Source organism: Parasteatoda tepidariorum, chromosome 6 (genome assembly GCF_982258835.1).
Source record: "Parasteatoda tepidariorum strain Cologne lab strain chromosome 6, Ptep-v5.0, whole genome shotgun sequence".
Taxonomy (NCBI): domain Eukaryota; kingdom Metazoa; phylum Arthropoda; class Arachnida; order Araneae; family Theridiidae; genus Parasteatoda; species Parasteatoda tepidariorum.
The window spans coordinates 9163181-9177891 of NC_141760.1; the positions used below are offsets into that span (position 1 = coordinate 9163181).

The following is a 14711-nucleotide window of genomic DNA, read 5'->3' on the forward strand; positions in this document are numbered from 1 at the left end:
CGTAAGTTTGAACCCATTTTCTCCCCTTAAAAAATTTTCCATGCTTTATTTCAGCATTTCATAATTTTATAACTAATTGTTACGACTGTTGGAAATTTCAATATAGGATCTTTTTTACCCGTGAATGCACAAGGGAGTAAAAATTCTCGTGAAACTGTCAAAGTGTATGGTAATGACATTCCTGGTACAAAAAATATAATTCTGGTTGATCAAAATCAAAACATATGATATTTAAACCATTCATTGGGTAATTTTCCCATACATATGGTAACGGTTTACCAGAAATTCTCGCTTTCAAAATTATAGTTCTTATTACCACAGATTTTGTAAAAAATGCAAAAGTGAAATGTAAATTTAATCGAATAAATGGTTTTTGTCCCATGTTATAAGGTGTCATAAAAATATCAAATTTTACCACATTCACCAAATTTTATCGCCTAATAACAAAACCATATTCTACTGCTAAATTTTAACAAAATTATAAGCAAAGAGTTTCGATAAAAATTTCTAAGCTTTTTGGTGTTCCTCTGGAGCCATATATGTATGGTAAATTTTACTATATTTGAGAGTGTAACCCATACTTTTTTTTTCTCGCTTTAAAATTTGATTTCTCTGCATTTCAATGTTTCATGAAAATTGTATTTGAACCAAATAACTCATAAAATTTTATCCGTACATGGAGTACAGGGCTCAAAATCATTGCAGTCTTAAATCCTTAAAGCCAGCATAAACTTGTAAGATGCATTACTAAAGCGTTACAGCAGAAATTTCCGAGCTTTTTTGTGTTCCCATACAGCCAGAAACACGGTAAATTTTACTATATTCTTGTTGTTTAGACCATACTTTTTTAGCAAAAATATTTGAATGCTCCGTATTAAAATAAATAGTAACAATTAATATTTCAAATTCAATAGCCGTATTAATAATGCAATTCATATGCCTAAAAATCAAGTAGTTCATGAAAAATTAAAACTTAAAAATTAATTCACTTTTTGAAAATGTAATTAAATGACATTTCATTATTTCCATTCTCAATCTCGAAATTTTTGATTTTGTCATTTAACGTCACATCCATAAAGAATTTATAAATGTTCGCATACCTTCCAAATTAATTTTGTAATAATTATTATTAAATTAAATAGAAAAAAGAACAATCAATTAATTGTTGCAAGGATACAACGGTTATAAAATAATATTTAAAAAAATACCCTCTATAATCATTATTGCTAACAGCCTGATCTATCGAAACAGATAACTACTGATCCTGAAGTCATTCAATCCTAAATAAGTACCTATAAATGCATAGGTATTAGAACATTTTCATGAATCCAATTGTTCTTAAATCTGACTTAAGAACTAATTTAATGACAGACATTAACCTTTACCATTTTATAAATTTGTCTATAATAAGATAATATTTTGCAACACGGCAAGTAATGTTTTTAAAAATTTATAAGTATAAAAAGATAACTTTTTTGACATAAATAAAACTCAAAGTATTGTTTATAGAAAAGAAGGTATACAACATTTAAACGTCGTCACGTTGAAGAAAATACTGAAACTCGTCCCCTCCAGAAACATTTATACCTGATAGATGTAACATTAACGACCGCAACTTCAGCCCTTTTATGGGTTACGTGTCGATGGGCTTTCGTTTCGTTCATTGGCATAACACCCCTCGGTTTGTATGAGTGGTTCGGTGTGTTCACTATCTCCGAGAAAATAACGAGTTGGCGAGAAAATAAACGTTTTCAAATAGGTTCTGATGCCAGGAATTCGTTAGAAATGTCGTAAAAATAAATTTTAATACATTCTGTGCCCTACATTTTCTGAAAATGCTAATTTGAAATAAGTTTACTTATTTATTTTATTTACTTTTGCAACTCAAAATAGCCTTGAACAGCGTAAAAATAATATTGTTTTAACTTAGTAATGTGTCAATTCAGTAAAAATATTTAGAAAATTTTTATTTGTAAAAGGACTATTTCAGTTAAAATGCAATTTAATGCAATTTATGTCATATGTGTGGTTTAAATTAACTATTTTTTTCAGGTCTTCACAATTTTAAATATTCAAAAAATATATCTCACTAAAATGGCAGAAGTCCACACGATGGTGTTCCCACCTTAACGTGGTGTTGTGGTTTGTGTGTGTTGTTGATCCCGAGAGCTATGCCGGCGGGAGCTTCGGCTCCTGGCAGGGTCACCCAAGCCGGACTGGTCGGAGGGGAGACACCAGACGAAGAGGAACACCCTGGTCCTCCAGGTTGGGGGTTGGGCGTGGGGCCAACAACCCCACCCTGTAAAAAACTCCAAGTTACGAAATCTCAAGTAGAAAATAAACCCGGGCTGACTTTAAGGAAACGGACTGGAAATGGTTTGAGGCATATGAGAATTGGATCGTGGAATGTTCGATCATTGTATAGAAATAAGGGGTTGCAAATGCTGATTGAACAAGTTGACAGCTATAGAATTGATTTGTTGGCTGTGCAAGAAATTCGATGGACAGGAGAGGGAATAATTGAAAAGAAAAATCATACAGTTGTCTATAGCTGTGATAGAGAAAAACACATGTTTGGTACTGGTTTCATATTGAGTAAGAGAATAAGACCACTTCTGATTGATTTTGATTGCAGGACACCTAGACTATGCAAAATAAGGATAAAGGGCATTTTCTTTAACTACAGTTTTATCAACTTTCATGCTCCTACAGAGGACAAAGATGGCGCGGAAAAGGAGCTTTTCTACGAGGAGCTACATAGATTATATAATTCATGTCTTAAAAATGACGTTAAAATCTTTCTAGGGGATGCAAATGCAAAAATTGGAGTGGAAAAAGAGTTCAGGCCAGTGATTGGAGGGTATAGTCTTCATGATATTTCAAATGACAACGGAAAAAGACTCATAGATTTTGCTACAGATCATAATATGGTCATACCAAGTACAATGTTCCAACATAAAAGAATTCATAAAATGACTTGGAAATCTCCTAATGGAAATACTTACAACCAGATTGACCATATTTTAATTGATTCAAGACACAAATCGGATATACTGGACGTAAGATCTTATCGTGGGGCAAACATAGATTCCGATCATTTTCTAGTTCTGGCAGAGGTTAGAGCCAGAATATCAAATATTCGTAAAGCTCGAGGAGAACGTCTGAAAAAATATGATGGTGAACAGCTAAAAAAAGAGACTACAAGAAAAAAGTTCCAGGAACAAATTGAAAGGAGGCTTGAAGTGACTGATGATTCTTCAGAAAGGGATGATGTTAACAGGGAATGGAATGTTATTAAGAGAGCTCTTATCGAAACAGGAGACCAGGTTGTGGAAAAGATCGAGAGAACCGGAAGAAAGGACTGGTTTGACAATGATTGTTTTATGGCAACTTATAAAAAGAATGAGGCTTATAAAAGAATGATAAGTTCAAGGCATGCAAGAAATGCTGAAAATGCTTATAAAGAAGCAAGAAGAGAAGAAGATCCATAAAGAAAAAAAGAGATTATTTTTCGAAGATCTTTTTGAAAATGTTGAACATTTAAGGGGATCAAGGGAAAGCAGAGCTTTCTTTCGAGAAATAAACTTGGGTCGCAAGGAATTCAAGCCAAGAACAAACTCTTGCAGAAGCAGGGAAGGAACGATCTTAAGCGATAGAGAAGAGGTGCTGAACAGATGGAATGAACACTTTGACCATCTGTTGAATGGTGATGAGGAAGAAGACGAGATAGCAATAGACAATTCACAGATGCATAACCAAGAAATGGTTACACCTCCAACGTTGGAAGAGGTCATCATGGGAATTGACAAATTAAAAAACAATAAAGCTCCTGGCCCTGACACCATACCATCTGAATTAATAAAAGGTGGGGGAATGGAGGTTGCGAAGAAAATATATGATCTATTACTAATTATATGGGAACGGGAAGTAATCCCAGAGGATTGGAAAATTAGTTTGACTTGTGTAATTCATAAAAAGGGAGATGTTCTTGAATGCTCAAACTATCGAGGAATTGACTTACTTTGCACGAGCTATAAGGTATTCTCAAATATTTTATTCAATAGACTTACTATGTTTTCAGAGGGAATAATAGGAGAGTATCAAAGTGGTTTTAGAAGGGGAAGATCAACTACTGAGCAAATTTTTACCATTCGGCAGATATTGGAGAAAACGAGAGAATTTGGAATTGATTTGCACAACCTGTTCATTGACTTTAAAACCGCCTATGATAGTATTAACAGAAAAGCTCTGATCATGGCAATGAGAGAATTTAAAATACCAGAAAAACTGGTGAGATTGATTAACCTAACACTAAGTGAAACTAAAATCATGGTAAAAATACAGAATTGTTTATCAGAGCCATTAGAAACAAAAAATGGTGTGCGACAGGGAGATTCTTTAGCCTGTCTCCTCTTTAATCTAGCATTAGAAAAGGTAATAAGAGATTCAAAAATCAATAACAGAGGAACTATATTTAATAAGTCAATACAATTGTTGGCTTTTGCTGACGATATAGGAATTATTGCTCGAACACCAAGAGCACTTGAAGAGGCCTTTATTTCTTTAGAGAAAGAGGCCCTGAAGATGGGTCTAAAAATAAATGAAAATAAAACTAAATATATGCCTTGTACTAAAACAGCCCACAGGAGTACCCATCTAAAAATTGGGGGACATTCACTCGAGGTTGTGGACAGCTTCACGTATTTAGGCTCTGAAATAAATAACAGGAACGATGTAACTGCAGAAATACGAAAGAGAATCACAGCAGCAAATAGGTGCCTTTATGGATTAAGAAAGTTTTTAAGATCAAATGTAATCAAGAGAAAAACAAAGCTGTTATTATTTAAAGGCCTCATTAGGTCAGTTTTAACATATGCTTGTGAAACATGGACATTGACTCGTGCAGATGAAGAAATGCTGAGCATATTTGAGAGAAAGATATTACGGTGCATTTTTGGAGGAATTAATAAAAACGGTCAGTGGTTAAGAAGATCAAATTTAGAACTCTATCGATCATATAATGAACCAGACATCATAAGATTCATTAAGGTCCAAAAGATAAAATGGGCAGGCCACTTAGTAAGAATGGAAGAAGACCGTATTGTGAAAAAGATTTTTGATGCCCGGCCGACAGGAACACGTAGAAGGGGCAGACCAAATCTCAGATGGCTAGATACCCTGGAGAAAGATTTATCTATATTAAAAATAAAGAATTGGAAGTCCATTGCCAAAAGAAGGACAGCTTGGAAAAAACTACTGGAGAAGGCCAAGGCCCATCCTGGGCTGTCGAGCCAGTGAGGAAGGAAGGAAAATGGCAGAAGTTAGTTTTAATGCATTTATTAAGCTTCATTATAATTTTATAATTATTTAATTTTATATTTATTGTTATAGGGATTTTTTTAAGATCATTAACTTAAAACTGTTTGTTTAGACTAAAATTAGCTTTACTTAGATTTTACATGCTGTTTTTATTTATAATAGTAGCTCAAATAATACGTTTTAACGATCTATTTACGACCACTTTTGGGAGGCGCGGAATTATTTCCATAGACTTTGTGTTGAAGAAAACGTCTAGGAGAGACCAATAAAACCTCTCCCAGCGAAAAGGCAGACATCTGAACCAATGAGAAAAAGGCCAAATAAGGAAACACGAAAAAATATGGGAGCAAAAAATTTAACGAAACAAATAAAAAGGTTAAATTGTTTTCAAAATATTTGCGTAAGGCTCTTATTCGCTTTTTTTTTATGATACAACCTCATTTTGCAGTCAGAGTGCATTAAAGATGATGCTATCAATGATTTACTTTTAGAGTTGAAAGTTAAATTAGAAGAAAAAGTTATTTTAGAGAAAAAAACACCTCTTCTCTTTTTTTAAAGCTAAGCTGAGATAAAAATTAATTCAAATTTAAACAAAAAAAATTGTTTATTTATTTAAAAATGGATTTATCACTCATAATTGGTAAATTTGTCTTTGTTAGTTGGGATCATTTTTATAGATTCTAATTTTTGCTCATCGATACGTTTTTTAATGACTCCGAAAGTAGTGACGTTTCCCCACCAAGAAAATTACACTGAATTAAAAGCACTTGCGAAAAATCATGTACCTTCGGTAACAATTTTGAGGAGCATATATCATAATTAAAATTTTACATAGTATCTTATAGTGTGTCTAATAATTTGACCAAGGACTGTACAACCTTTATTATGATTCTAAGTTGAACCATATGATAATATTTCAGAAATTTAATAATACGAATAAGTACAACTTGAATGGAAATATTCATTTTAACACCTTAACTAATGCTTCAGAAAATCGATGTCGGATTTATAATTCATGGTACAGATAGTATGAGCCAACATTAAGCAAATTTTTTCTAAACGATTAGTATTATAATTTACAGTTAAAAGTACCAATGCAATACTGGCAATCTATGTACCAATACTTTTTACTATTAATTCACTATTTATAGTAAAAAAGCATGGTGAAAAATCAAAAATATATCTGTCACGTTTAGGAATCGAACCCGGGAAAGCTCATTAGAAACCTACCGAGGAACTATGTACCATCACATCACAAAGTATGAATGGAGGAAAATATGAAATTATACTAGAAAATATGAAATTATAGAGGGTGAGAAGAAAGTTACCATTACTCGCTATTGGAATTAATTTAAACTACTTTTACCGTACTGTAAAATCTGAATAATAATGCAGAAACTACATTTTACAGTAATGTTCACCCCAAAAAATTTAAAAAGTTTCTATAAATTAAGTTTTTTGACCAATTATATGTATATTATTCATGTTAATAAGATTTAAAAGAAAGATTTCTAAGTACCATGACTCATATATTACCAAAAATAACTCAAAATAATGATTCTAGTAAATCTTGTGAAAACTATGTAAAACTTGTGAACTACAAAATAGTATTCTAAAAACTATGTATAACTAAGTGTTTTTTTTTAATTATTATTATCACAGACTTAGAATGCGTTTTGATAAATCTGCTAATGTGAAGTTAAAACTAAATTTACTTATAAACTGCCAGATCACAGAGATTATTTATAGCAGGGCTTAATAAATATTAAAAAAAAGTATTTGTAATACTGTACTGCTTCGTTCACCTAACAGCATTATAAAATAGTTTCTTTAAAAATACTGAAATATAAAAAAATGAGCTCAGTTTAATCCTATAGGAACTTCTTTTGTTTACTTAATTTTTATTGGAAAAATGTATTACATAGCAAATGTAAAAGTATCCATAGCACTGCACTGCTTTATTCACCAAACATGAACATAAAGTAACATCACAACTTATTTTAGAGAATATAAAACTTTATACAAATTATTTAATACTGTATTTTTTTACCCGAACAATGCCGGATTCATCACAACTTATTTTAGAGAATTTAAAACTTTATACAAATTATTTAATACTGTATTTCTCTCCCGAACATTGTTGGATTCGTCACAATTTATTTTAGAGAATTTAAAACTTTATACAAATTATTTAATACTGTATTTTTTTACCCGAACAATGCCGGATTCAACTAAAGCTTTGGATACTTAAATAAAGAAGCGCCATTGTTTTCCTGCCGACCTTTGTGCCTCTTTCGATTTTAATTGGCTGCCGCTGATCACATGGGTAAACTGCCAACATTTTGTTGACTGGCTTGAAAGGCGAAGTATGATGGCGACCGATCTGTTATTTTTATTTTCGCTTTTCTCTTAACTTTTATTGTTTCATACTTTTAAAATTTATAATGACTGGTTGTAGCGCATTTGGGTGTTTAAATAAAACAAATTTAGGATTTGAATTATATCGTTAACCTGTTGGAGATCGGAATAAAGTAACACTGAAAATATAGCTGCATAGAATTGGTAGAGAAAAATGGAATCCAAACGATAACAGCAGGCTGTAAAAGGTAAGTTAGAAATTAATTTATTTACTCATTTGTTACATATTTTACTTGATATTATTTACTAACTATGCAGTAATAACATATATGTTTCACTTTTTTTTCCTATTAGAGGTTTAACAAATTCAATTTGAATAAAATATCTTCACCTAAGAGACATGAAAATAGACTACTAATATTGATTTTAACTTAAATATATTTTTGTTAGAAAACTTCAAAAATAAATTTTAATAGCATTTAAATATTTGAGTGTTTTTCTGCTGGAATTAAAAGTAAACTAGCGTAACATATTAAATATTTTTTCGATGAATAGATTTTAAATGTTTACATTTTGGTAAGATGATCCATTATATTTATTGTTTTAAATAATTCATACATTATAGTAAAATTTTACGACAGTGCAAAATAATTTTGTTTTATTTAATATTCAGAATTTGAATAAGAATTCTCAAAGAAATATTTATTAATTTTTGAACAAATCAGAACTCATCTGTTTTGTCATTAAATGTGACAAAGCTCCCATTTACTAATTATTGACTGTTTTATCACATGCCTTAATTTTAAAGTTCTAAAAAACTGTTATTATTTTAATTATATTTAACTATATTTAACCCTTTGAACCTTCTAAGAAACAGACTGCAAAAAAATTTCAGGGAATTGAAAAAAAAAGTTACAGCATATTATGAAAGATTAAATGAGAAAGTTTTAACATATAGATAACGTATTATTTTCCCTGAATGGAAAGAAAACAAAATATATAATTTCAGAAAGAAAAAAATAATTAATGGAAAAAATAGCAAATAGTTAAGTTATCTTTAAGAATATGAAAATATTAATAAATAAAAAGTCAAGTTTAAAAATAGAAACTCAGTATTTTTACATTGAATGTTGCTGTCGCAAGAGAGGTGCAGTCACCAAAATGGCGGTATGTCGCTACTCAATCTAAGTATCCAGGGCTTTAGATTCAACAGCTCTTTGAAAATATAAATTAGCTTCAATTTAATTTCATAAAACATCTTTTTTTATTTTCTTATTTACATACTTTTTATTGAAAAACTTTATAGCAGAGCTAAATGAAACAAAATATCAGTAAAACTATGTCCCTTTGTTCATCAAACATGATTATAAAATAGTAATATCAATACTTATTTTCAAGAATTGCAAACTTTACACGAATAACTTAATCAGTAATGTACTTTTTTTTTATCCAAACAGCGCCGGATTCAACAGCCCGTGTCCAAAATATAAACTAGCTACAATTTAATCTTATAAGAACTTTTTCATTACTTTTTTTATTTATATATTATTTATTGATCCCTCTAGGACTGAATTGCTTTTGTCCTCACTTCATTGGCTGTGTTTTGAAAATGACGTAACGCTAGGTCACAACTTACAAGGTCAACCGTTTTTATTTATTAATTACAAAAACTAATAACTGATAAGAGCGATGCAATTAGCTTTTAGCGCCGAATTTGATTAAGATGTGGCAAATATATTCAGATGCAATCAAGTGTAAATTAGACTGTTATTAATATTTTTTTCTTTACTTTTAATTCCCCGAAGAAGAAGTAAAAACCTTCTTCGGCCGATAATGGAACTCTTAGGGGAGGCTTCAGTTGTCAACAACTCAACTCGAACTTTTAGTTTCTTTTAAGCCATTAACAAAAGAAGAGAATTGATTCTTTCGCTTTAACTCGCTAAGACAAAAATAACTAGGGATTTTAATTTTGAAATACTTATTGGGAGAGGTACAACCAAAAGCATAAAATAAATAGTCTTAATTGATTTTAACAACATTTTTATTTCATCTAACACTTTGTATTAAAATGTGTTTCATTTGGGAAAAAAGTTAATTAGTTTTACGAAAAAAACGAAGCGGAAGAATTTTAATTGATTTTAACAATGAAAATAAAACTTACTGCACACGAGATTTAAATTTTCTTCTGATGAAACTTTGCTTGCTTTATTGTCAATTGTTATCATAAAGAGTAATTAGAAAAGACATTTTTAGTTAATGGTAAAATTTCTGAAATAAGATATACTCATCAGTAGAAATCAGTTAAATAACTTTTGAAACATTAAGTAAAAACGAACTTAAACATTAATACTGATGAGACGAAACAGATGAGAGAAATTTCAATCTCTTTTTGTTAACTTTTTCAAATGCCTAAGGTAGAAAGAACCCGGTAAAATATATTTTTTGTACCTTTTATTGTGACCAGAGGAAAGTTATACATTAATTATAAATATTTGTATTAATTTCACCATAAATTATCAATTAATATCTTATGAAATATTAATAAATCTTGTAATTAAACTTGTATAATACAATACTTCATAGTTCATATTAAGAAAGTAGAAAGAAGTTCTATACTAGTTGGCCATCTGTCTAATTTTTTAGTTTACAAAATTAATTAAATGTATCATTTTTACACTCTCAGTCATATCCATACCCCATAACATGTAGAAATAATAAATGTCTGCAGAAAAAGAGATTTTAAATTAAGTTCATAAAATAAACCAACTACATCACCAAACTATTTTATTCTTGACTATACCTATAATGTATAAAATAATCTCTAGAAAAGAAACCTATGCAGTTTGAGAGCCAAAATTGATTAAACATCATCCTGAAATTGCGTTCACATTTAATTGCCTCTTTGAAAAATATTAAATAAAAAAAAATTTAAAAAGTAAAAGTATTAAATAATTAGAGGGATGAACACGAAACAATTGTTTAGAGCCCAGCGAGTTGTTAGCGTTGATCTAAATTTTTGAATTAATTTGGATAAAATAATTGAATTTACTTGCCCTTTTTTCTTCTATCTAAATTAAAGTCGAGCTGAAATTATTTCAAGACAGCGAATGAATTTAACCAACTCACATAGCAAATTATTTTTCTTGGATAATTAAATTACGACATTTATTTTTCTATGTTATTTTTAGGAAGATAATTAACTATCTGCACAAAATATCAAACAATACAGAATCCAGAAAATAATTATTATTTCGTTGGAATAGTTCAACTTTATTAAAGATGTACGTAAATAAACGATTGCGTAAATCTAATTAGTTAATAATAAAATTCTGAACGAATCATGAAAGGTAAATAAACTATACTTCTTTAAAAGAGCTATCATGACAATTAGCAATCACACTTTTTTTACTTATCTATAATATTCAGTGTCCGTTTGTAAATAAAGCATGCAATAAGTACTTGTTAACTAAAAACTTCAGTCCTTATTTTGTTTATATTATTGCCTTTTAAGAGCTATCTAGAAAATTCCCGATTAAAATTATCCACTTTTTTATTAAAATTACTAAATTTAAAAGCAAACAGCGTAATAATAAAATCATATATAATTCTTAATTTTGCCAAAAGTTATTACTAAAGCATTAAGGTAAAATCGTCGTTTTTTTTTTTTTTTTTTTTTTGATGTAGTACATGAAATTTACAAAAATGAAACTGCATTTACCCTCTTGGATCTTAAAAAAATAAACTCGGAAATCTCTACTTAATCTGTCATCTATAGTAAAATAAAATAAGAACTCATATAAGCAACTGCTCTTAAACAGGTATTATAATTTATTTTTATTTTATTTCACTATACTAAGAAATATATTATTGCTCGTCGTATAATTTTAATTTTGAAATATTTGAATTTAAGCAAAAACAAACAATATTTATGTTTTCAACTTCTTTAGAATGACAAAAAAATTTCTTTTTATCACCTCTGTTAGGAGAATAAGTGTTTTGTCTAATTAAATGTCAGAAGAGGCTTTTACTCGATTCCCTATAAAATCGAATGAGACTTATATTTGACTAGCAGAATACCCTTTCTTCGCTTGGGATGAAACAAAAAGTAAATAACCAATAAATAGAAGTTAATCAACGCAAAGAAATCATGCACAAAGCTGAAAGTTATATACCAGCACAATTAATAAAAGAAAAATATCTTTTTTCAATTTATTGTTATTTGTTGCCTGTCCCAGAGACTTCACGTTAAAATATTTCCAATTTAATATATTAATTAGTATTTGTTGTCTTTCTATGTCTTTCTATGTTGTCTATACTTTAAAATACTTCTAATAACTTTATAGATATTTATAAATTGTTATTGTGTATTTCGGAGATTTTACTATATTAGATTAGGCAAACAATATCTTTAAAAGTTCAACTGATCAAATAAGTATTAACTATTCTCAGTATACGGCATGATGCTATGACTCGCAATCTATTCATGATTGTCAGGTTTTTACAACAATCAATCAATTAACTTCATTAATTTTTATAAAAGTACATAAATTAATTTTAATTTAAATTATTCAGTTTTATAGAGGCACAATTCAAAAGTATAATGATAAACAAATTAAATGCATGATTCCAGATTAAAAATTTAGAAATACTCAATCAATAATGTAATTCTACGCTGATTATGCTTACCTGACATGATACAACAAAATTAAATAACTGAATAACTAGCAGCAAGAAATATATAGTGAAAGAATTTAAATCCTTGTGAAAGAATATAGAATGTGTCATTTAAGGTAATTGTAATTTGTTGGACTTGGCTTACTCGAAATAGAATGGAAAGAGCAATTTATAACGTAAGCAAATGCCAAGCTTGACAGCCAATCAGGATCGAGATACCAACATTAGATCACTTATAGGTATTCCATTTAACAAGTGAAAGCAGAGATAAATAATTTACAAAAACGTGTGATGAAATTAATTTATGATTGATATGAGCGGCAAGATAGCAAATCACTCATACTATTAAATAATAATCCTATCGTACTGCACAGTCTTTCTTTAGGAAAAAGCAGGTAAACCTGGGGTTTGAGAGACTTTTAAAGTAGACAGTTATATCCGCAGTCTCTTCGATCATATTTACACCAAATTTGATGCTGATTGGCTCAGAATTCAACAAGGTATACTTACAGAAGTTTATAAACATTTTGTCTTATTTATACAGTCAATGCAATCATATGTTTCCAACCTTATCTATATAAATTAAAACAGCATATTTATAGTATGCATGTACCTTCCTAATAAAGAGCCGCAATAAAATACCACCGCAATACAAATCAGCAAATCGTGTCGCTCCCTTATATAAAAATAATAAAATTTTTAAAACTATTATCTTATCACCAATTCAAAATTATTAACTCTCATCTTTTCATAACAAGCATCTTATCTACTCAAAATTATTAAAACTATCAATTTATTATATATTCCAAATTACTAAAACTATCAACTTCTCAAAGCTATCATCTTATTATTTATTCAACATATCATCTTATTGCAAACTGTAATCTTTCCTAAAGCAAATACTAATCGGTTAGATTTAATTCGATTCGATTTCAGAGAATTCATTTAAATTTTTTTTTTAAATTATAAGTATATATCACACTTTTCAAAAAGTAGCAGCCATATTTTAAACAAAAAAATAGTTGTTTCATCTCTTTTATTTCGAAAAGAATTTCTGCTTTTCTCACAAAGAAGGACGCACACGTCCTGGCAAAGAGAGAATTTAATTTCTGTGTTCAAACACTTGTTCAATATTTATCATTCTTAAACAAGACCCCAGGTGTGAAATAGATTTCAAAGAGAAAAAATAAAGTTAGAAAGTGTAAAAAGAAGCAGCTGCAACCTAAGAATACAATATATTTCATGACAAAATAAGGGTTTAGAAATCTCAACAATCAAACTTTACTAAAGAATCAAATTAATTAGAATCGAACCATTCAACAATCATTTCACGAAATTCTTTTGTGTCAGCTTTTTGATTCATTAATAATAAGCTGATCTTATTCATGAATCTAGAATACTCCTTATTTTATACATTATAATGGATTACCATTTTTTAATTGAAGCTTATGACTTTTCATCATTCATAAAAAATATTTTTCTTCTCGAATAATTTATTGCTTCTAACTGTTACCTATACGATATTTTCTTCTTGAGGCATATTTAGGTATGAGACGCCTGTGAACTCAGCTGAAGTTCTCATTAAGAGACGGATCGAGAAGTAACGTGAACTAAATTTAACACAATACCAAAAATTTGCGGAAGGCGGATTTTCGAATGCACAACAAACTCGGGAAATTGCTGGCTGTGGTTCGCTATACCAGAAAAACAAATTACTGGGAAAGCAACGTACTCGGATTTAACAGAGCATCATATGTACTAAGATTCAGTACATGCGCATAAAAAACAAAGTGATAGTGAAGGGTACGACACCAGTGAACCAGTTGCTGTACAACTTCACGTGCCTCCCACCAAACGCCATTTTATTCTTTCTTTCTGCGTCAAAATGTGTTAGCTGATTTAATCAACATGGATTATATAAATATATCCTCAAAGAAGGCCAGTCTATAGAATACCAGTCTATTAATGTGTCCTCCATGAAAGCACAGTGCCCTTGCCTTCTAGACTGGGTTCGAAATTATAAGGCTACGGAGTTGAACACTGGTAGTCACAAACTCAAAATTGGGTCGGCTGTTTAACGACGGTTATAAAATAAAAAAATTAAATACTTATTGCATCTTTTCTTCAAGATTGGATTCAAAATTGCAAGTCCACAGAGTAGTGAACCAGTTACCGATTAATACATGGAGATTCTTCGGCGGGCTGGATTCGAACACAAGTCCAACACTTTACCAACCAGGCTATCCCAGTCCAGTAGTAGTAGTTTTCATTTTCTTTTATAAACGTCGTTGAACAGCCGACCCAATTTTTGGATTTACGATTACTAATGTTTAACTCCGTATAGCCTTGTAATTTTGACC

At 29.9% G+C, this 14711-nt stretch overlaps 1 protein-coding gene across 1 annotated transcript; it reads left to right on the forward strand.

Annotated features, from left to right (window-relative positions):
- Positions 1–2171: 2171 nt before the first annotated feature.
- LOC147807546 (protein CFDP2-like) lies at positions 2172–3491 on the forward strand. Its single transcript, XM_087166680.1, has one exon. It carries the CDS (start codon positions 2172–2174, stop codon positions 3489–3491), a length of 1320 nt encoding a protein of 439 aa, XP_087022806.1.
- The last annotated feature ends 11220 nt before the right edge of the window (positions 3492–14711 follow it).